This window comes from Martes martes, assembly GCF_963455335.1.
Source record: "Martes martes genome assembly, chromosome: 7".
In the NCBI taxonomy this organism is placed as follows: Eukaryota; Metazoa; Chordata; class Mammalia; order Carnivora; family Mustelidae; genus Martes; species Martes martes.
In genome coordinates, this window is record NC_137894.1 from 58,988,607 (window position 1) to 59,010,429 (window position 21,823).

General features: G+C 40.2%; 1 protein-coding gene across 1 annotated transcript in view; it reads right to left on the minus strand.

Annotated features, from left to right (window-relative positions):
- Positions 1 to 21,823, minus strand: part of FSIP1 (fibrous sheath interacting protein 1) — a gene marked incomplete at both ends in the record, with an annotated part of 174,027 nt that overhangs the window by 103,236 nt on the left and 48,968 nt on the right. The window contains 2 exons of the mRNA XM_080809705.1: positions 9,092 to 9,232; positions 20,383 to 20,541. Coding sequence (XP_080665831.1) covers positions 9,092 to 9,232; positions 20,383 to 20,541 — 300 coding nt within the window. The remainder of the gene's footprint in view (positions 1 to 9,091; positions 9,233 to 20,382; positions 20,542 to 21,823) is intronic.

Below are 21,823 nucleotides of genomic sequence, written 5' to 3' on the forward strand. Positions count from 1 at the left end.
AATACAAGGCATATATATGTATGTATATGTATATATACATACATATATCTATCCTCTCTTGTTCCAAAATATATTTGAAACTGAAATCTATTAATGTATTTCTAAGTTTTTTAAAGTGATGGTTGAAACAAAATAAGTTAATGAAAAAAATCCAATTTCCTTTAGTATTTTATTCCCAAAGTAATACAGCTAAATTGTGCTTTCAATTTATTCTACAACATATTTGAATACTACACATAGTTGATAGCTTTAAAGTGGTTACTAGGTCATTGACTCGCTCTAGAACAATTCTGGAACACCAGCCATGTACCTCTAACTGCTACTTGCTGTTTTGCAATCATTAAATGATACTATTCAGTTGCAAAAAATTTTATCAGATGATGTGCTTCTGAAAATTTTGTGCTCTACTTACTTGTTTCAAAATGTGTTTCTTTTTGCCTATGATTTTGAGAATGGATTTTTCAAGGTTTATTCCACTGTGGATGTGCAAATCCCACTCTCAAAATTTCACAGCCAAATATTTTGAATCATTATTGCACACCCTGCCAACACCTACAGAAGGAAAAGTAAAGGCTGTAAATTCTATAAAAATACCAATAATGTATATGACAATGATATCATTGTTATCAATATTATCATTGTTATCATCTACCTTCCTGAAAGCTTTACAAATGACAAAGAAAGATTAAATAATTTCTACACTTCCCAACAATGACGCTAAAGAGAGAGCATAATTCCTTTTCCAACTCAGGACTTAGTTAATGTATGAAAACACACTAGTTAATCACCCAGCTTAACCACAAACATGTCAGGTCTGTTTGGAGTTCCATTAAATTTGGGAAAGATGTATAAATGTAAGAGTTTAAAGGCTTTAGAATGAAGCCCACATTTGTCTGTGGCCCCAAATCTTAGCTGAAAATTGGCTAGTCTGCGCAGATGTGACTTAGAGTGGCTGAAGGTAACGGAAAGCTCACAGACTGAAGCGTCAAAAGAATTGAGGATTGGCCCAGGTATATCACTAACTGTGAGTCTTGGAAAAATCAGTTGGCTATTCAAGACTTCAGTTTCTAATCCATGGGACTGGCCCACGTGACCTGTAAGGACCCTTCAGCTCTCACATTCTATAATTCTGATTCTATGGCCTGTTTAGTAATTGAAGGTAGACCCTCCATCATTCACTGAGCAGAAGAAACCCTCCAGTCTTCTGATTGGGGTCCGTGTATTCTTATACTAGGTTAAATGGCAAGAGCATGTCGAAATAAGAATCAGAACACAAGGATTTATCATCCTTTGTGAACCACATTCTTATCCACAATGCTCAGCAACAAGGCTTAGAGTGCTGAACATTTTGATGCAATAATGACAATGCAGTTCACCAAACAAGGCCAAGCTCAGTGGTTTCCAGGAAACCAAAAAGGGAAAGAATGTGGAAAGAAATAGTAGAGACTTCAAATGATGAAAAAAATGAATGAAGTTCAAACTAAGAATCAAAAGAGACACAATAAAGACCTAAAAAGTGTGGTCAATGCATTTAGAATGATTGGAACCATGGAAAACTTTTGCTAACAATACTAACAAAACATCTTTGAGAATATTTTATCATTAAAGGAGTCCATGAGATGAGATCGGATTGCTGATTCTTTCTTCAAAAATGCAAAAACTAAAATTGAATTCTTCTGGTTTGTGAAAGCTAGAATTATTATGCAACTTCACTAAAAGCATTTTTACCTAATTCTAGAAGTTAAAGATGTTCTTTATTTGAAAAAAAAAAATCCCCTTAGTCTTATTATCACAATGGAACACTCAATACCTCTGAAAAATTAGGTTGAACATGAATTATTACTATTTATTTAAATTACTCAAGAAGCCTATCATTATAGTAAAGGGTTAAGTTGTATATAAATAAAACAAGGAAATAATAAAATTACCTCAATTATCAGTCACTTTCTTCAGGGATAAAGGCAATTTAATAGAAAGTGGAAAATAATAGAACTAAGCTATTAACATTTATATTCTATTCCCCTTCAGATTGTTGTCAGTGTGTGTGTATATATATATATATAATATATACATAATTTTATACAATTATATATATTACATAGTTATAGTTGATACTTATAATCTATCTAGAATTTTCATCTTTTTCTTTTAGATCACTCATTTCCAACTAAAAGTCCTTTGTTGACAAAATCCATGTACTTGTCATTTTTATTACCTTACTATTGTATTAAATGGGTAAGACCATGTAAAAATTGCTTTGACATTCTATTTGAGAGCATTTAAGTTGCTTCTTACTTTGTTTAGTTTGGTTCCTCTTAGCTGTTATTTCTTTGTATATATTCCTAAAAGTGGAATTGTGCAGATCAAAAATAAAAATAATGTCACAGGTCAACAGTTGACCAACTGCTTTTCAGGGGAAAAATAACCAACTTAACAAGCTACCAATAATGAGGTATTTACTCCAAAAATACAAAAACACTAATTCAAAGGGACACATGCACCCCTACGTTACAAACGTAGCAGCATTAGTCACAACAGCCAAATTATGGAAGCAACCCAAGTGTGTATAAATAGATGAATGGATAAAGAAGATGTGGTATATATACACAATGAAGTATTATTCAGCCATTAAAAAAAAAGAATGAAATCCTCCATCTGCAACAACGTGGATGGATCTAGAGAGTATTATGCTAAGCGAAATAAGTCAGCCAGAGAAAGACAAATATCTTATGGTGTCACTCATATGTGGCATTTAAGAAACAAAACAAATAAGCAAAGGGAAAAAAAGAGAGAGGGAGACAGACAAACCAAGAATCAGATTCCTTCTCTTTTTTTTTTAAGATTTTATTTATTTATTTGAGAGACAGTGAAAGCGAGAGAAATCACAGAGGAAGAGGGAGAAGCAGACTCGCCCCTGAGTGGAGAGCCTAATGTGGGGCTTAATCCCAGTACCCCAGGATCGTGACCTGAGCTGAAGGCAGATGCTCAACAGACTGAACCACTCAGGCACCCCAAGAAACAGATTCTTAATTATAAAGAACAAACCAGTGGTTACCAGAGGTGGGTGGGGGATGGGTGAAATAGGGGAAGGGGACTAAGGTGTGCACTTGTGATGAATACTGAGTGATTCCACACTACAGTGCACACCTGAAACTAATATTACACTGTATGTTAACTACACTGGAATTTTAAATTTTTTAAATTTTTTAATTAAAAAAATGTTTCTTCACCATAAATAAAGTAGCTAATATTTTGATACTGTTCAAATATTGCTGTCTCTACCTCCATACCACTCCCAATATGACATAATTATACTTATCATTATCTTTGCTGGTCTGATAAGTGTATTTGGGGCCTAAAAATTATTTGAATATGAATATTATTTTATTTTTTTAAAGATTTTATTTATTTTTTTGAGACAGAGAGAGAGAGAAAGAGAGAGCAAAAGCAGCAGGGAGGGCCAGAAGGCAAGGGAGAAGACTCCCCACTGAGCAGGGAGCCCAATGTGGGGATCTATTCCAGGACCCTGGGATCATAACCCAAGACAAAAGCAGATGCTTAACTGACTGAACCACCCAGGCACCCCTGAATATGAATTTTAAGTACTGGTAAGGCTGAACATAATTCTTTATGATGACTCACTCTAATTTCCTAAATCCGTGAAGACAATAAGTAATGATCCTTCATATATATCAATGCTTTACATATTTTGAAATATTGTTTCTATTTACAAATGCAACACATGTATATTATGGAAAGTCTAGATATAGAGAAAAGTATGAGAAAAGGTATAAAAAGCATCCATAATCCCAACACACTTTTCCCTTTAGTCTGTTATAAAAAGTGAATTTCCTTTTATCACCTCCCCATCCATCCGATCTCTACTAAAAGTAATCACTGCTTAGCATTTGTTATATATTATCCCAGCACTTTTCTATGATTTTTTAAATAAAAATGGAATCACACTATTGTCTTAAGCAACAGGCTCTTTTTCCTGAATACTGTATCACAGACATCTTTCCAAGATATATAGATCTACCTCATTCTTCTGATAGCTGTCTGCCATTCTTGTCTATGTTTACAATAATAAGTTATGAAACCAGGTTGAAGAAGGGCAAAGAGGTCCCCACCGTTACCTGAGGCAGCCATGTTATGTTTGTCTCCTTTCTCCATTTCCGGTATGGTCTCACAGGCACCACCAACTCCCTTGCTTCCCTGGTCTTGCACTGCAATCACTCAACCTCTCCTCACCTCACCTGCCTCAGCTCCGGGCCCATTTCCTCCACTCTTGCTGGACTGCCAACGGGCTGTCAGAGATGACCCCAAGCCCCACGGGCTGGCTCCCTGTCCTAGCTAGGGTTCCAACCTCAGCGGGGCTATCTTCCCGGTTCACCATTGCTTTCCTCTCCTCCTCACAGCATCTATTTCAATCCTTCCCCACACTGCTTCAAGGCCCCATCCCTACTCTGCCCTCTCATTCCAATCATATGCTTTCATCTCTAATTCACAGACTAGATAGAGAACATGCAAGCATGACCTCTCTCACTTATTCTTCAGCTCCAAACCTGCCCTTCTAGGCCCATCCTTCTCTCCTTTCATCCTCCATCAGAAAAGGGGCATCTTGATTCTTCTCTAAGTCGTACACTGCCATCTTCAATCTCATCCTTTCTGCTAAACCCTCCTCATTACCATAGAAACAAGCATATGTAAATGCCACCTTAATAATGTTAATAATAAGAGTAACAATACTAATAATAAACATTCGTATAGCGCTCAAAATGTGCCAAACCCTGTTTGAAGCACTTTACGTTAATTAAGATGAATTTAATCTTCATAACAGCCTACAAGGTAGGTATTCATTACAACTATCCCATTCTACTGATCAAGGAACTAAAGCAGACAGGTCAAGAGACTTGTCCAAGGTCACACAGCTAGGAAGTGCAGAGTTTGAGATTCAAACCCAAACAGGCTGCTTCAGTGTCTGGTTCTTAACCACTATGTCCCATGTACAGAAGCTTACAGAGCAGAACTAGAACCCAGGGAGGAAATAAAAGCAGAGTGGGTTTCAAAGAGTGAAAGGGCAGAGAGGCCTGTAGAGCACCTAAAACAGCAGAAAGTGCCTCTTTGAGCTAGACAGGTAAATCAGGGGACAGGGACCAGAGCCCATCGTACCGCAAATGACAGAGAGGTCATCTGCAGGGTCTGTCTTGTGTTGCTTATTCTATGAATATAGCTATTTTCATTTTCTCTTGATTCTATCATCTCAAATTATCTCCATACAAGTAGTTAGCCTGATAGAAGAACACTTTCATCCATGGTCAGAGCAATACTCCTCAGCCCACGGAAACGAACCAGGCAAGAGACGAGTGACTGAGCACAAATCCTCCCCACCATGTGGACTAAGAGCTCAAAGCACAGCGCCTCCTCCACACTTGCCATACACAAGCTGCCTGCTTGTGCTGGACCAAACCATCCAGCCACCCTTTGTATACTGAAACCCTCTCTACTCACTCTAGCCTCGAAAACCTTGCCCTAGACAGATCAAACCCAGAGACCAATCCCCAATCATGCTAACTCTTCCTTAATACTTACCAGAAATCTCTCTCTTCATGGCCTCCCGATCACCATGTTTTTTAGCTAAGCTGTCAAAGATTAAGACTAATACTTCAAATAGTAGTCCTTTAGATATCTTTGGGAGAGGGATGTTGTGTGGTTTTCTACCAAACCATCCCCTCATTCCCCACAACACACACACACACACACCCCTCTTCTTCACCAAGCTAAATAAATACACTCAGTTGTGAGCCTCAACCTCATCCCACTGTGCCTGCCTTCCTTAGCTCCTGACAGCTGGTTCTACTGACACCAATACCACTACCTCCTTCAGACTAAACCGGATGCCACTTCCTCAGTCAATCTTGACCAAGGCACACATGCATTCACAGCCTCAGAATTAAGTCACTTTTCCAACTTTTTTGGGAAATCAATCCTGGGATTCAGGCGGTTCCAGGACTATCCCCAGGGCTCCTATACTGCCCCTTCCTTTGCTCCTTGCCCAGGGCATCCCTAAAACTGAGTATGAATTTTATCCCTAAATCACCTGTTCATGGACAGAGATTACTGCTTTTACCCAGTGATCTTGAAAGAATATTCTCTCATAATAGGAAGAATAAGACAAAACTGCAAAATTAGCCATTTCCAGAAGGTATCGTTCAGAAAACATACTCTTTGGTCTATAGGTAGCGGGCTAACTTTTTTCTATATATGGAAGACAATCTCACATTCTCCTAAAAAGTTTTACTAAACTTCCAAAAGTAACTTTCAATAGAATATTTAAACCAATTAATACCAGTTGTCAAGCATACATGCTAAACTTTAGATACTACCAATAACATCATTTTTTGCCAAAAAATAAGCCAGCAATCACAGGCAAAAGGACAAAGGTCCTCTAGCTCTACTCCCTTGATTTTAAAGTAAGAAAACCAAGACTCTAAGAGGAGTGATTTATCAAGGTGACAGATCAGGCCACTGACAACCTTGAAACAAGGACTCAGGTCTCCAGATTCCCCATCCACAAAGTACCTAGAAATCTATGAGGTACACTGGGCTTTACAGAGTTTGAACAGACACAGTATCTTCCCCAAAAAGTACACACACGTGGTATGCAATGTGATCCACAGGGTATCATGAAACGCTAAGCAATTAAAACATAAAGATGATACAGATCAATACTCATACACCTTCATCATACCAGTTTCTCCAAGTGTTGACTGTAAAACAAGATAGTTGTTAAAAGATGATCATTTAGGGGTGCCTGGGTGGCTCAGTGGGTTGAACCTCTGCCTTCAGCTCGGGTCATGGTCTCAGGGTCCCAGAATCGAGCCCCGCGTCAGGCTCTCTGCTCAGCAGGGAGCCTGCTTCCGCCTCTCTCTCTGCCTGCATCTCTGCCTACTTGTGATCTCTGTCAAATAAATAAATAAATCTTTAAAAAAAAAAAAGATGATCATTTGGATCCTGTCTCTTACACTTAGAAGCTACATATGCTTGAGAAATTTACTCAATTTCTATTTCCTCATGTGGAAAGTGAGGATAGTAACACTGACCTTAAGAGTGCTAATAAAGACCACACAGTAAGTTATAATATACTTGGACCAGTGCCTGCTACCATAGGCACACAGTACTTGCTCCTCTCTACTTACACGTATTATTCTTTTCCACTTAGGTAACAACCAACTCTTGATATTTACCATATCTCTGTAAGTCTAGCCAACTTTCACATGACACTGGAAAAAAAAGGTAAGATTTCCTAAAGGATCCAGGTTTTGCATCCAAAATTACATAATAGTAGAGACATAGCAGAAAATAATGAATATATGTCCAAGGCATATGACAAATGGTCAGAAATCAGGAGAGCTGAAATATGGAGAATGACAGGCTTTGACTGCCTTGGATTGGCAGGTACGGGATGAGAAGTGCCCAGGGTTTTCAAAACCAGTCAAGCCACAAACACTGTATTTACCAAGTTGGCAGTGCCCCACTACTACCACCACAACTATTGGCCAAGAGCCTCTTTATACTCCCTAACCATTCTTACTTCCTCTACTTCTTCCCCGTATCAATAGCCCCAAGGAGAAAAAAAATCCCTCAGAAGATAAAAATGGAGGAGTCCCTGATATAATTCTCATTTCATTTCCCATGAAAAGTAAATAAAAATGAATGTTAAAGAGAAGCACAATGCATTCGGTCCCCTTCGATCTGCTGTCTGGCCCTTATGAGGTAACCTGACTACCCTCTAGGCTCCGAGTCGGGGCTGCTGTCCATGGCTGGCGAATGGTTCAGAGCAATTCAGCTGCACATGAGCAGAGGGGGTGGAAATCTCCATCGGGATCAGTGCATGCTCTGGGAGAGCTCTAAGGAGATCAGAATTTAATCAAAATCACTTACCTGATGCTTACACCCATGCAACAGCATATAAAATGGAATAATGAGAGAAGCGACTGACCAGGTTTAAGTGGCTAGACAGGAGGTGACAATGCTGACAGAAGGGTGATACGCGCCAGGACAAAAGAGAGAAGATTTTCAGAGCCATAAAGAACGGTGGCAAGATATGACAGCAAATTAGCCATAGTGGCTAAAACTTAATGAGGCTTGAAGATCACCCAAGATAATAGGATTTAGTAGGAGACAGAAAGGAGGTGCTGCTGGCATTTGTGACAAGACCAGCCCTGGGAGAGAGGATGTAGGAAGAGTCATAAGTTGAGCCTTGTCATGTTTCATTTTAGGTAAAAGCCAAGGATTCAGTTGGAAGCATCCTCTGGGTAGCTGGAAAATCATAACATTATGGAGACTTTCTGATAGGATCAGAATATCAACCAGCTCACAATTTAGTTGATTTAAAAGTTTTCTCTCACCAGCAATAATGTTTTTACATGACAAGCTCTTAAAACATGAGATAGGTATAAGAAGGATTTAGAACATATTTAAATTGAGTAATAATATATTATGAATTATGAACAAAAAGTGGGAGAATTTAAGCTTTATGTTCAATATATAAAGATGATTTTATGGAGAATGACTACCAATTTTTTCCATTAAAAAAAACATTTATGTCACCATCAGGCACAGAATATTAGGTGTGTGGATCATTATTCTGACCTCATGTAGTATTTCGCAGGTTTATTACATCACATAAAGTATGTATAATATTACATTAAGTTCTATGAATCATATTTTTACCCAAATTGTGACAAATTCCCATGTCAGTTTTCTTGACAGACTTAACAAATATAAAACCAGTCATAAAACAGTCCAAGGAAACTGGAAGCTTTTTTTTTTTTTTTTTAAGATTTTATTTATTTATTTGACAGAAAGAGATCACAAGTAGGCAGAGAGGCAGGCAGAGAGAGAGAGAGAGGGAAGCAGGCTCCCCGCTGAGCAGAGAGCCCGATGCGGGACTCGATCCCAGGACCCTGAGATCATGACCTGAGCCGAAGGCAGCGGCTTAACCCACTGAGCCACCCAGGCGCCCTGGAAGCTTTTTTTAAGACAATTGCTGGTGACAATTAAAACTGAAATTAAAAAGAAGACTTACCACATTTTCCTTCAGTTTCCTCAGTCTGTCATCGATCTCTCTCAGCCGGTTTTGCTGATCCCGTTGCTCTTTGGTATTCCGAAGCACCTTTTCTCCTGGAGTTATTTCCATGTTTCTATCATCATCATGAAAGTCAGGTTCCTAATTTAAAAAAAAAAAAAAATTATGCACAGGCTGAAAATGTACCGTCATATATTGCCCTGAAACAAATGAGCTTTGAAAGTTAGTTTTGGGGGCGCCTGGGTGGCTCAGTGGGTTAAATCCTCTGCCTTCAGCTCAGGTCATGATCCCAGGGTCCTGGGATAGAGCACCACATCGGGCTCTCTGCTCAGCGGCGAGCCTGCTTCCCTCTCTCTCTCTGCCTGCCTCTCTGCCTACTTGTAACCTCTCTCTCTCTCTCTCTGTGTCAAATAAATAAATAAAATCTTTTAAAAAAAAAAGTTAGTTAGGTGTTTCTGTCCTTCAAAATGACATTCATAATTCTCTTAACTCTTCCTATTTGATAGGGAAAGGTCCAACTGTACATGAAACAAATAGGAAAATAAACTCAGTCATCTGGAAAGCAAGAAGTTCAAGTGAAAAGAGCAGTGGCCGGGAAGCGTCACCTGGACTCTCGTCTCTGCTCTGTACTTACCAGCTTAAGATCTTGGGCAAATCACACTTTGTCTGGATGCCATATTTACCATATATAAATGACAGGGAAAAAAAAATCCCACCATTCTGGCTATGAGAGACCAAGGATCAAGGGCAAACTGGCCTTGGCAAAGTCAGGAGTTTTGAATCCTAGCTCTGCCTGGTTCTTGACTAAGATGACCTTAGGGAAATCAACTAACCTCTCTGAGCTTCAGTTCCATCGTCTGCAGAACAACAATAACATCTAGCCTGAAAGTCATCACACTACGTCACTGGCATGTAACAAATCTTAGTGCCTAACAAATGTGAGTGAAATATGCCCTTTGAAAAGAATATGAACGACAAGGTGAAAGTATTTCACTATTATCAGCAATATTTGAATGGACAGAATGATAACCTCCCAAAGTTAATGTTATTTCTAGGTGATAAAAATGGGTATTTCTTGACAGTAAGTTGGCCTTCTATCTATAGCTAAACCTCCCACTTTTCTCCCATAGATCTCCTACTCCCTGTTGCCATGCAGGAGCCTGACGTTGATGTCATGTTTGAACTTGCTCAAACCAGAATCCTCCCACATTCTCACGCCTTACACATGGTTGGTCGCCAAGAGGAGTCGCCATCTCACTTTCTAGTACCTCTTAATCAAGGCCCTCCTCTCTTTCTCACTCCCTCGTCATTCCCCTGAACCAGTGGTTTTCAAAACCTGGGGTGCTTCGGGCTCACCCACAGAGCCTGGGAAAATCTTCAAAGGTCCCACCTCCACACTGGACAAAATTCTACTGGAGGGACTAACAGCCTGAAGCACAACTACTTGAAAATTTGAGAACTGTCACCATAAGCGACTGCTCAGGCCTCTTCACTGACCTGGGTACCACCAGTCTCCCCATGCACTCCAGCCTCTGCAGAGAAGACACGGAACAAGGTGCAAAGTCCTCACCCAATCCTGGGCTGTGCCTGGGCTAGCTGCTCAGTCTCATCTCCCACTGCTGGGGTCTCACACCCAAAGGTATGGCAATATTCACTCCTCCTCCATGCCTCTTTCTCCACCTCTCCATGCCTCTTTCTTCCAGCTCCTCATGAACAGTCCTACTCTGAGCACAGGTGTGTTTCCCCGGTGAAATGTTCCCTGACATGCTTAGGAAGGGAAGATGGTCTCTCGATCACACCACCTGTTCCTCATTGTATTAACCATACTTCTGCTGCTCAGACAGGGATAGTGACTGATCCCAATCACTATACTCCTGAAGCCGGATGGACCCTGGTCCATGGACTGTACAGCTGAGCCTTGAACAGCATGAGTGTGAGCTGCTCAGTCCACTTTCATGCAGATTATTTTTCAACAAATAGAGTACAGACTTATAAACATATTTTCTCTTCCTTATGATTTCCTTTCCTCCACCTTACTTTAAGAATGCAGTATATGATACATAGAGCATTCAAAATATGTGTTAATCAATTCTTTATATTATTGGGAAGGCTTCCAGTCAACAGTGAGCTATCGGCAGTTAAGCTTCCAGGAAGTTGAAAGCAACACAGAGATTTTTCAACTTCATGGAGGGAGGGGTCAGTGCCCCTCACCCCCACATTGTTCAAAAGTCAACTGTGATTTGGTTCTCAGAACTCTGATCACACTAATGTTTCAATGAAATTTATATTGTGTAAAATTCTACTGGAAGAAACTATTAATTTCAAGAAGCGATTTTTTACATTTTGTATTCCCCAAAAGGGGACTCGTTTCTGGTAGCTTAGATGCCTAGAAGCACCCAGAGGGTAAATTAATATCAGGAATATTTTTAAGAAGGAAACCTAATGTTAGGGAGGCATGTGGAAAAGATGGTATGAAGGTCCCTCTGCATCTTTAAGCATCCAGGATCTCATGAACTTTCACAGACATGACCCTACTATGAAATAGGATCCACAGTAGAGACACATAGACGCCCACATCCTGAGTGGCTTCTAAACAAAGAAATGTAGTTCTGGGAGCTTGGGAATCCAAGATCAAAGCATTGGCAGACTTGGTGTCTGGTAAAGGGCTACTTCCTGGCTCCTAGATGACCATCTTCTTTGCTGGCTTCTCACATGGCAAAGGGGACAAAGGAGCTCTCTGGGTCTTTTCTAAAAGGGCACTAATCCCGTTCATGAAAGCCCTACCGTCACGATCTAATCACATCCCAAAGTCCTGACCTCCAAATACCATCACACTGGGGATTAGATTTCAACATATGAATTTTGAGTGGACACAAACATTCAGTCAATAAAATGTAGGGGGGCACCTGGGTGGCTTAGTGGGTTGAGCCTCTGCCTTTAGCTCGGGTCATGATCTCAGGGTCCTGGGATCGAGCCCCATATCGGGCTCTCTGCTCAGCGGGGAGCCTGCTTCCCACTCTCTCTCTGCCTGCTGCTCTGCCTACTTGTGATATCTCTCTCTCTCTCTGTCCAATAAATTAATAAAATTTAAAAAAAAAATAAAATGTAGGGAAATGAAAAGCATCCAAACTGGATTTCATTTCAAAATGGAAATCATTTTTTTAAAAGGGACGGCATTTTAATAATTTACAACTATGATTTTTTTTAATCTTTGAGTAGGCAAAGAAAAGACATAGAAAGAAAACCATTTCTAAATCGGACTTCATCAATATATTAAATTTTGCTTATTCAAAACCACCATTAAGGCAATCCACAGACTGAGAGTAAGTAAAACACACAAATCTGTCAAAGGACTTGTATTCATAATATGTAAGGGACTCACACAATTCAATAATAAACAAGAAATACTAAAAAAAAAAAATCTAGCTTTAAAAAAATGACTTGAATAGATACTTCATAAAAGATATGTGAATGACAAACAAGCACATGAAGAAGTCCTAACATCAGTAAGTCATCAGGGAAATGTAAATTAAAATCACAAGATATCACTACACAGCCACTAAAATGGCCCAGATGAAAACAATTGTCAACACCAAATATTATAAAGGTGTGGACCAAGAGGAATCCTCAGGTGTTATTAGTGGAAGTATACGATGGTACAACCACTTTGGAAAATTGGTAGTTTCTTGAAAAGTTCGACGCTGTCAGGATTATCCTAGGACCCAGCAATTCCACCCCCGTGAATTTATCCTAGAGAAATGGAAACATGACTAAAGCCTCGTGCACACATGTTCATAGCAGCTTTATGCATACAGGCGAATGTCCATCAACAGGAGAATGATAAACTAACAAACTATGGGAAGCACCTGATACAAGCTAGGACAATGGGACTCTTTCCCCTTGACCTCTGTTTTGCAGTTAGGTTTAAGCAACGTGGCGAGAGACTGGAGGAAGGCAGGAGATGAGAGAGCTGGCAGTATTTTCCCATTCTCCTCCCTATTCTGGCATGATGGTTTAGGCAGCAATATATCCCATCAGGTGCCCAACAGGAGAGTTTTCTTAGATTCAACTGAATATTCATGCTCAAAGACAGAGGCCACATGTGGAGAGAAGTTATTGAGAAGAACATAGGACATGAAACATAGCAGGGCAGTGTCAGGACTCCCTCCTCAGTGGGAGTTTCTGTTACAGACCATGCCATGGCAGTTTAGGTGCAAGGGGCTAGGAAGCTACCCGGTTTAAAAGCTTCTTATCGGGCGCGTGGGTGGCTCAGCGGGTTAAGCCTCTGCCTTCGGCTCAGATCATGATCTCAGGGTCCTGGGATCGAGTCCCGCGTCGGGCTCTCTGCTCTGCGGGGAGCCTGCTTCCTCCTCTCTCTCTCTCTGCCTACCTCTCTGCCTACTTGTGATCTCTGTCTGTCAAATTAAAAAAAAAAAAAAAAATATATATATATATATATATAAAAGCTTCTTATCTCGTAAGAACATCATCTCTGAAAATGATGCCACAGGCACTCCCCCACAGGGTCCTGGCAAGGGACATGCCAGTCTCTGTAATCACTGCACTTAGACCCAAGGTATGGCTTCTCTACCAGGTCTTCATAATTCTCCCAGTCCCGGGGTCATTTTTAGCATAGGCAAAGTTGCTTCCTAACCCTTGGCAACATTCCAACCTTCATCAGAATGCCAGGGAAACAGTGAGGAAGTTAACTACCATTCAAATTCTCATGCCAAAGGGGGAAAGGTTGGTAAATCCTTTGCCCACACCTTCAATGATTACAATTTTGGATGGCTGGTTCTTCTCCCACAGCTCCAGCTTTCCCTGAGCTCCAATACACTTCTTCTTCCCCCTACTCAATGTTGCTAGTCCCTAGGTGTCCCAACATCCCTTACTGGCTCCTTTAAATCTATTAATAGTTCCTTCATTTACTTATCTTCAAAATCCAAGCTAGGTGTTTTTCTCTTTCTTGCCCAAAACTCTTAACTGGTAGACTGTGTGTATGTGTGTGTGTATTTGTAGAGAAGTAGACTGGAAGGAAATTCAACTTGACGGTAAAAATCTTGACTCTTTCATCTTATTTTTCTTAGATGTTTTTGTATTTCCTAAATTTTCTATAATAACCGTGTATTTATTTCATAAGCAGAAGTCATATTTTATTTTTAGGAAAACAGAAACATTATTCTACCAAGACTTTTTCTGTTCTGCTCTGACAATGTGACTCTCTGTACCCAAAGGTACTGGCCCAACACTTAGATGTTAGCCCCAGTTCTACTGGTGTAACCAGTTACATAGTTTTAAGCAAATCACTTTCTCTTTCTGGGTGTCAATTTCTTCCGAAAGAACTTTCTTCCAACTCTCATAGCTTATGAGTGTGTAATTCTCTATAGCTGGACCCAAGGATATGTAACATCCTTCCTTAGTCGTGGTCTGATAGCATAACCATACAGTTCAAATATTTGAAGGACAGCATGCAAGGAAAGAGAGGCCATGAGGGAGCAAAAAAAAGGTAATCATTGATTCTGACAAAAATTTCCCACTGGCACCATATTCAAGAAGCTCTTGTGGTACCAAGAGAGGTTCTGCTGTCACATCAAAGTGCCAACCAGTACTATCTGTTTTCATGATCCTCAGGAAATATCTTGATTTCCTATGGTAGTAATATTTGAGCAGATTATGTGACCGGCCATATGGTTTCTGTGTTTCTGAGACATATAGGAATGGTTTTATTCAGTAAAAGTAAAATTCAATTCAGGAAAAGCTCTCTGTGATATGCACGGGAATACCCAAGAAGCCACCAAAAGAGAATTGTCCTTGAGGTCAATAGATATTTGTTGATTTGACTAATTGACTGTCAAGGATTCTAAGTTCAACCTTAGAAAAATATCTGTGGTGTTGACTGAGCCAACAGGGGTCTTTGAAGCTAGTGAAACAGGAAAATACAAACCTGCCTAAATAAAGCCAATGTGCCCCATGTTTTCAAACAAAAGCTATACTTTTCAAAAGGTCATTGCTATTTTTCTGTCATCAGATGGGTCACTTGCCAGGCAGTATGAGAAGGAAGGAAAAAGGTCTTTTGGCCAAATTGTTTTTACCATTTTAGAATATTGCCATGAAACGAAAGAAGCCTTGACTACACAGGAGACTTAACGTAGAAAAATAAAGAAATATAAATATAAACTTTAAAGTAGGGGCGCCTGGGTGGCTCAGTGGGTTAAGCCTCTGCCTTCGGCTCAGGTCATGATCTCAGGGTCCTGGATTGAGCCCCACATCGGGGCTCTCTGCTCTGCAGGGAGCCTGCTTCCCCCTCTCTCTCTGCCTGCCTCTCTGCCTACTTGTGATCTCTGTCAAATAAATAAATAAATAAAAATCTTTAAACTTTAAAGTAGCCCGTAAAACATAAAAGGCAAGAGGAATTCCCCAGATTTATTTGGGAATGTTGGACAGGTTAGCAACAACCTTCAAAGCAAGTTCTTGTTTATTCCTCAACCCAAAAATCTATGGTTTTATAGCATACATCTATAGTTTTTGAAAATGAGCCAATGGTCAATAAGATTTCTGTGCTTATGACTAGCATACATAAAAAATTCCCAGTTTCCTGCCCTCAACCAGTGTATTGAGTAGTCTGACATCAAGTAGACTACTTGGCCATCATCAGGACTCTGCAAACCCCTGGACCTAACAGTGAAACATCTTTCAGGATTACATGTCAAATAACATTTTCTATTTCCTCAGCTTTAGCAAATGTTGAAACAGGAAGAGACAAAAAACAAAAAACACACAGTTAATTGTTGATGTCAGCAACAGTATGCTCTTGGCAAGAAAAAAGATGAATACAACTACAATTTTCATCAATCAAACGTGCATTAATTTTTTGTTGGTCTTACCAAAATGTGTACAACTGAATCAACATTTTAAGAACAAAAAAGTAAATAAATCAAATTAAGGGAGGCCTTTATGTTCAGTTAAACTAGCTGGTTTAGGAACAGAGAAGTGCCTCTTGTCAATGAGGACAATTGGAAGACCCTCTCCCAACAAGGAAAAAAAAATCTAACCATGAACTGTAATTCTAGATTTAATAAGACAGATTGCATGAGACATGAATAAATTATACTTCTTCACAAGAGCCAAACTGAATAGAATTTATGATTGAATTCAGTTGCTAAGGACTTAAGAAACTAAATACCCACATAACTCCTATTTCTTAGATATTTCTGGAGAAAGCTGGAATCTAAGACAGCTACAAAAAAATATGGCGACTAAATTATAGAACATCAGTCAATTTTATGGTGGGATTTACAATATAAGGAAAGAACTAACTGATTTGTTGGAGGGCTAGGAGATGGAGATGGATAGGTACGCACAGTTAAACCACAGATCTTAAGAAAAAAATTGCTTCAATTAGTTCTCTTTTGCTAAGATGAAATGAAAATAAAAACCAGATGTAAAAATGGCACCCACGTGATATTATTCACATTACAGCAGTAGTAGTAATACGCATTCTTCCTTCTGAATGTGACCACATGCTTTGTTTTACACTAAGGAAATCAGATACATGAAAACCAAATTCTGATTTGAAAATATTGCCATAAACTTAAGAGCCAGGCCAGGGTATCCTCTGAGAATATCCTAATCAGCAAGCTCAAGAAGAAAAGAAGGTTTCTTAACTGCTCCTTTCACAACGACTTCCTTAATCCCTGAGTCACATTTCTGGAGCCTCTCAAATTATTCTGACTGGAGTACGTTTATCCTTCTAGGCTCACGTGCCTACCCATGTAGCCCCTTATAGCTGCCACTGTTGGTAAGTCAGAAAGTCTACATGTTTCAACTTGTTTGGGAAACTGTTTTCTTAACCAAAATAAAAACAAAACAAATCTCCAAAGGAATTTTTTAAAATATCGTGCCTTCAGCAAATAACCTTTCTCTGTGCTCCTCCCCTCCAGGACATACTTTCTCTACTCTTGGTAAGATCGGTTTCCATATTGTGGTACTTCTTTCACTGTAAGGTCACTCCACAACTACCCTCCAGGGTGCTACAAGCTGCTTGGAGGTCGGAGATGAAGGCACATACCGATCTGGACAATTGATGTCAGCCACCACAGCCTCCCTGATGAAACAAGCAGGCATTCAACCACATTTTGACGGCCTGCACAGAGGCTGGGAAAGTGACCCCCATGTGTGCAGGAGGCCTCAGGGCCTGCAATACGACATGGAGTCGTGAATACTGTGGCTAACGGGACAATCTGTGCTCCACAGAAAGCCGCAGCTGCCTCTCAGAGCAATCCTGTATGCTGCCAAGCAAGGATTCAGGTTTAATATGCCAGATTCTCTCATTTCTTAAGAAAAACTAGAAGTATAGACGTTTATATGAATTCACCCAATTCTGAAATGTCGGCTTAGAAAAAAAAAAATTGTAGGGGCGCCTGGGTGGTTCAGTGGGGAAAGCCTCTACCTTCGGCTCAGGTCATGATCCCAGAGTCCTGGGATCGAGTCCCTCATCGGGCTCCCTGCTCAGCAGGGAGTCTGCTTCCCCCTCTCTCTCTCTGCCTGCCTCTCTGCCTGCTTGTGATCTCTCGCTCCCTCTGTCAAATAAATAAATAAAAAATCTTAAAAAAAAAATTGTAAACCCTCTGTGGACTAAAGGAAACCCGTATGTGAGTTAAATTTGCCATGCACGCCACCAATTCTCAACCTCATGCTGTATCATGGCAATCTCCTTTGGGCCTCTGGCCCCTTCTGCCTCATTCACTAGTTTCTCTTCCTTCTCCTCTCCCTCACTTGTGGAACTGGACTTTCTTGATATTCCTTCTGGTGTGCTTTCTCTCTCCCCAGTAGCAGCACAGCACTTTGCTTCTAGAGCTTTCTATAGTGCTCATCTATGTGGACTTGTATCACAGTTATCTATGTGTAAATAAAGAAAGAAAAGGTGTTCCTTAAGTCACTTATTATTATTATAATAACATCATCGGTTGAGTTTTGTGTCAGACACAGTGCTGAGTACTTTACACAAATCAACTTATCTACCCTTTAAAAGAGCCCTAAAGAATGATACTATTATTACTACTGCACAGACAAGGAAACCAGGGCCCCGGGCGCTTCTGATTAATGCCCAAGGCCTCAGAGCTAGGAAGTGGAGGAGCCAGAGCTCGAAGCGAGGCTTTTTGACTCCACAGTTCCACATTCGCCTGCCTTGTCGGTCAGTCCCCTACAATTCCTACACAGGGAGCACTTGATGAATATTGCGGAACCAGTTTGCTGAAAAACAGAATTCATATTCCACTTGAAAGACATTCTTTCATAAGGAGCATGGAGGAAAAATTACTGATGAGTTAATGGTTTGCAGAAGGGTTAAAAATAAAAATCATGTGAATAAGCACTATGAATATTTGTGGTTCAGCAACAGATTGGAGCCCATTCATCAACTGCACAGATACGCAAGGTTTAACCACGATACTTTTCAGTATATTTATCCAGAAAGGATTCCAATCCAAAAATAATATCTGTAAAATAATTTGCCATGTTAGCATTTCTGGCTTGAAAATTCAATGTGCAATGCTGGTTTTAGTTACAAATGAGGAAATGCCAAGAGGAAAATGAACAAAAGCTCAAAGACATTTTTTTTTTTGCATGCAAGAATCATTAATTATTTCTTTTCATCAGCTATGATGTTACATTTCTGTTTCTGCATCCAATGGGAGTCCCAAAATGCAGTTTTCTCTTTTCTCTCTACCCATATGTTGTTTCACATAAAAACATAAAATGTCAGTATGTGACACCTAAGTAATACACTGGTTTTCCCTTTTAGTATTTTTTAAATATTTTTCTGAACTATAAATGTGAACTCTGAAAATGTGATTTAAATGATGATGACAGAATCTTACCAGAGTCACTTTATCTAAGCCCTAGTAGCTAAACAAATCTCTAAATTCTCCATCTCTCCTTAAAGAATAACATTTGACTGCCACGGAAAAGGTATTTTTTTTTAATCTTTAAGATCATTACTCGGCTTTGAGATCTCAACTACCCTTGAAGTCCAGTAACATCAACAACCACAACAAAATCAGCAAGAACACAAAAAAGAACAAAGAGCATCCCTGAGCAATTTTATATCCCCATCTCGGATTCCTGCTTTTGGGAAATGACACCCAGGAACATAAATAAACAAGTGGCATAACTGGTGTCAAAGTCCTGGGGTACATTTGCATGGGTCCAGAGATTCCGAGTCTCTCTTTTCCAAGAACTCCTATCCCAGTCCAGAAACAAGTGGTTTCGACTACCGCCACCCCTGCTGCGTAGAGGGCTCAGCAGCAGCTGTGCCTGGCCCTTGCGTGCATAAGCTAAGGAAGCCGACATGGCTCCGTACAGGTTTTGCCAGCGACCAAACTTGCTTTAGAACATATTAACGCTCCTCTTTTCCCTTGAAGCAGTTTCAACTGGCCCAAAGCCAGATCCTCAAACTTCGATCCATGGCTTCGAGACTCCCTATAAAGCAGAATTATTACCTATAGAATATTTATTTTTAAGTCTTTTTTAGGACTGAAAAAGTCACATGCATCTAAGACTGTACAGAAAATGATTTGGTGAAATGTCTACAAAACCGGTAGAGATAGAGTAACGAAAGACCAGCCGTCTTCTCTTTGAGTGAAAACTACCACTTGACCCCAAACCAGATCCTATGAAGCATTGAGGGGTGAGACACAGAATTTTACTTTTACAAAGCTGCTGTTACTCTTCTGTTTTTCTACACAGAAAATTGTAAACGATTCTTTGAGAGAGCTAGCAAGAGAGGAAACACATTCATTTCAAAATCCTCATAGGAGAGAAGTCATCAGCGTAATGAGCTTCACTGATTGATGTTAAATTAAAAGAAGAATCTGGTAGCGTAAGGGACAAGCAGCTGCCATTGCTGATACCTAGAACCAGAGGAATTGAGAGAGAAGTAAGGCTCTTAAAGGACAAATGAGTGCTTTATCAATTTTCTTCCCTAGTCTGTCTTCTGATCATGATCAAGAATTAGCTTAAATCAGAAAGACATAATAACATTAAAACAAATATTTCCCAAGTGACCCCTCCCCACAAATTACCAACTGAAAGGAAAATGAAGAGGAAGTGAAGTCACCAAAGAAAAATACACACAACACACACACTTAGGGAACTTATTATCAGTGCGTTCGTAGTCATGGAAAAAAACATTTGAGAAGAAACCTCTTAGTTAACAAGCAGATTGTCAAATCCTGTGAACTAGCTTTAGCGCACAAACCTGAACAGTCTGTGTGCTCTTAAATTAAATCTACCTGATCACTCTGGTTTTCAAGTCTTGAAGAAATGCTGCAAGTTGTTGGTGAGGCTGCAGAAAGTTCTTGGAGCTTTGAGTCAATTTCAGCAAGCTGCTGGTGCTGGGTGATTGCAAGTGTGTATCCTTCTCCTGGGACCAGCCAGCCAGACTGATCGCCCTAAGAGGAAACAAGCAAGGGTCACCAAGTCATTCCCATGCTATGTTTTTTCTTTCCAAAATATACCCTTCAGACTGCTACAGCAATGCTCATCTCTCACACACACACACACACACACACACACACCCCAAAACAATACAAAAAAAAAAAAAAACCCAAAAAACAAAAAAAAAAAAACCCCACAAAATTAACATTGGGATAGGGAAAGAAAAGAATTAAATGATGTATGGTTTCATTATCTGCCAAATCTGTATAAAGTATATCCTACATTTTGTGGGGTTTTTCCCTGTGGAATAAATCTCTTAGCCTCACCGTTTGGTTCTTAAAGCATTCTCATTTCTCCACTTTGAAAAAGTGGTTTCTGACATGTTGAATAGGAAGAAATCATGTTTCCACTATAATGGACATGGTATTTTCAAGATCTGTCCTGAAAGGTAACATAGGATCTATAAACGGAGTTGTTTGGGTGCATGAGTTTAACCGGTCATCTAATTCCTTTTTCAATGAACACTTGTTTAATAATGGGCTAAAGCGCATTCATAACGTTCATTCAGAAATTTTGTACTGAGCACCCACCATCCATAGGCATTACACTGGGCACTGGTCATTCAGTAAGAATCTCATAAGCTTTGCTCTCAAGGAGTTCTCAGTCTTTCGGCAGCAAAGATTTTAACAAGATATGAAGAGTGCTGGTGAGCCCAAGGTGCCATGGGGACCAGTAAGGGTCAAAAACCTTTGTGGACATGAGGGAGCAGAGAGACAATGTGGTTGGAGAAGGCTTCCTGGAGGAAATAATCAATCTTCATCACATCTTAATCAAGGAAGCAACATGATTGGCTAGGCATTTTAAAACGGGCTGGTGGGGTGCCTGGTGGCCCAGTTGGTTAAGCGCTAGACTCTTGATTTCAGCTCAGGTCATGGTCTCAGGGTGGTGGGATCGAGCCCCATGTTGGGCTCTGTGCTCAGCACAGAATCAGCTTGTCCCTCTTCTCTCTACTCCACCCCCTGTGCACACATGTATGCTCTTTCTCACCCTCTATCTCCAAAATAAGTTAAATAAAATCTTTAAAACTGGAGCTGGTGAAGAGAAGACTGGAAGCAGAAAATCCAGTTAAGATACAAAGTCCAGGCACCTGGGTGGCTCAGTCGGTTGGGCAGCCAACTCTTGATTTGGGCTCAGGTCATGGTCTCAGGGTCCTGGGATCGAGCGTCAGGGAGTCTGCTCAAGGATTCTCTCTCTCTCTCTCCCCCCCTCTTCTGCTCCCCCCACTCACAAGCACAT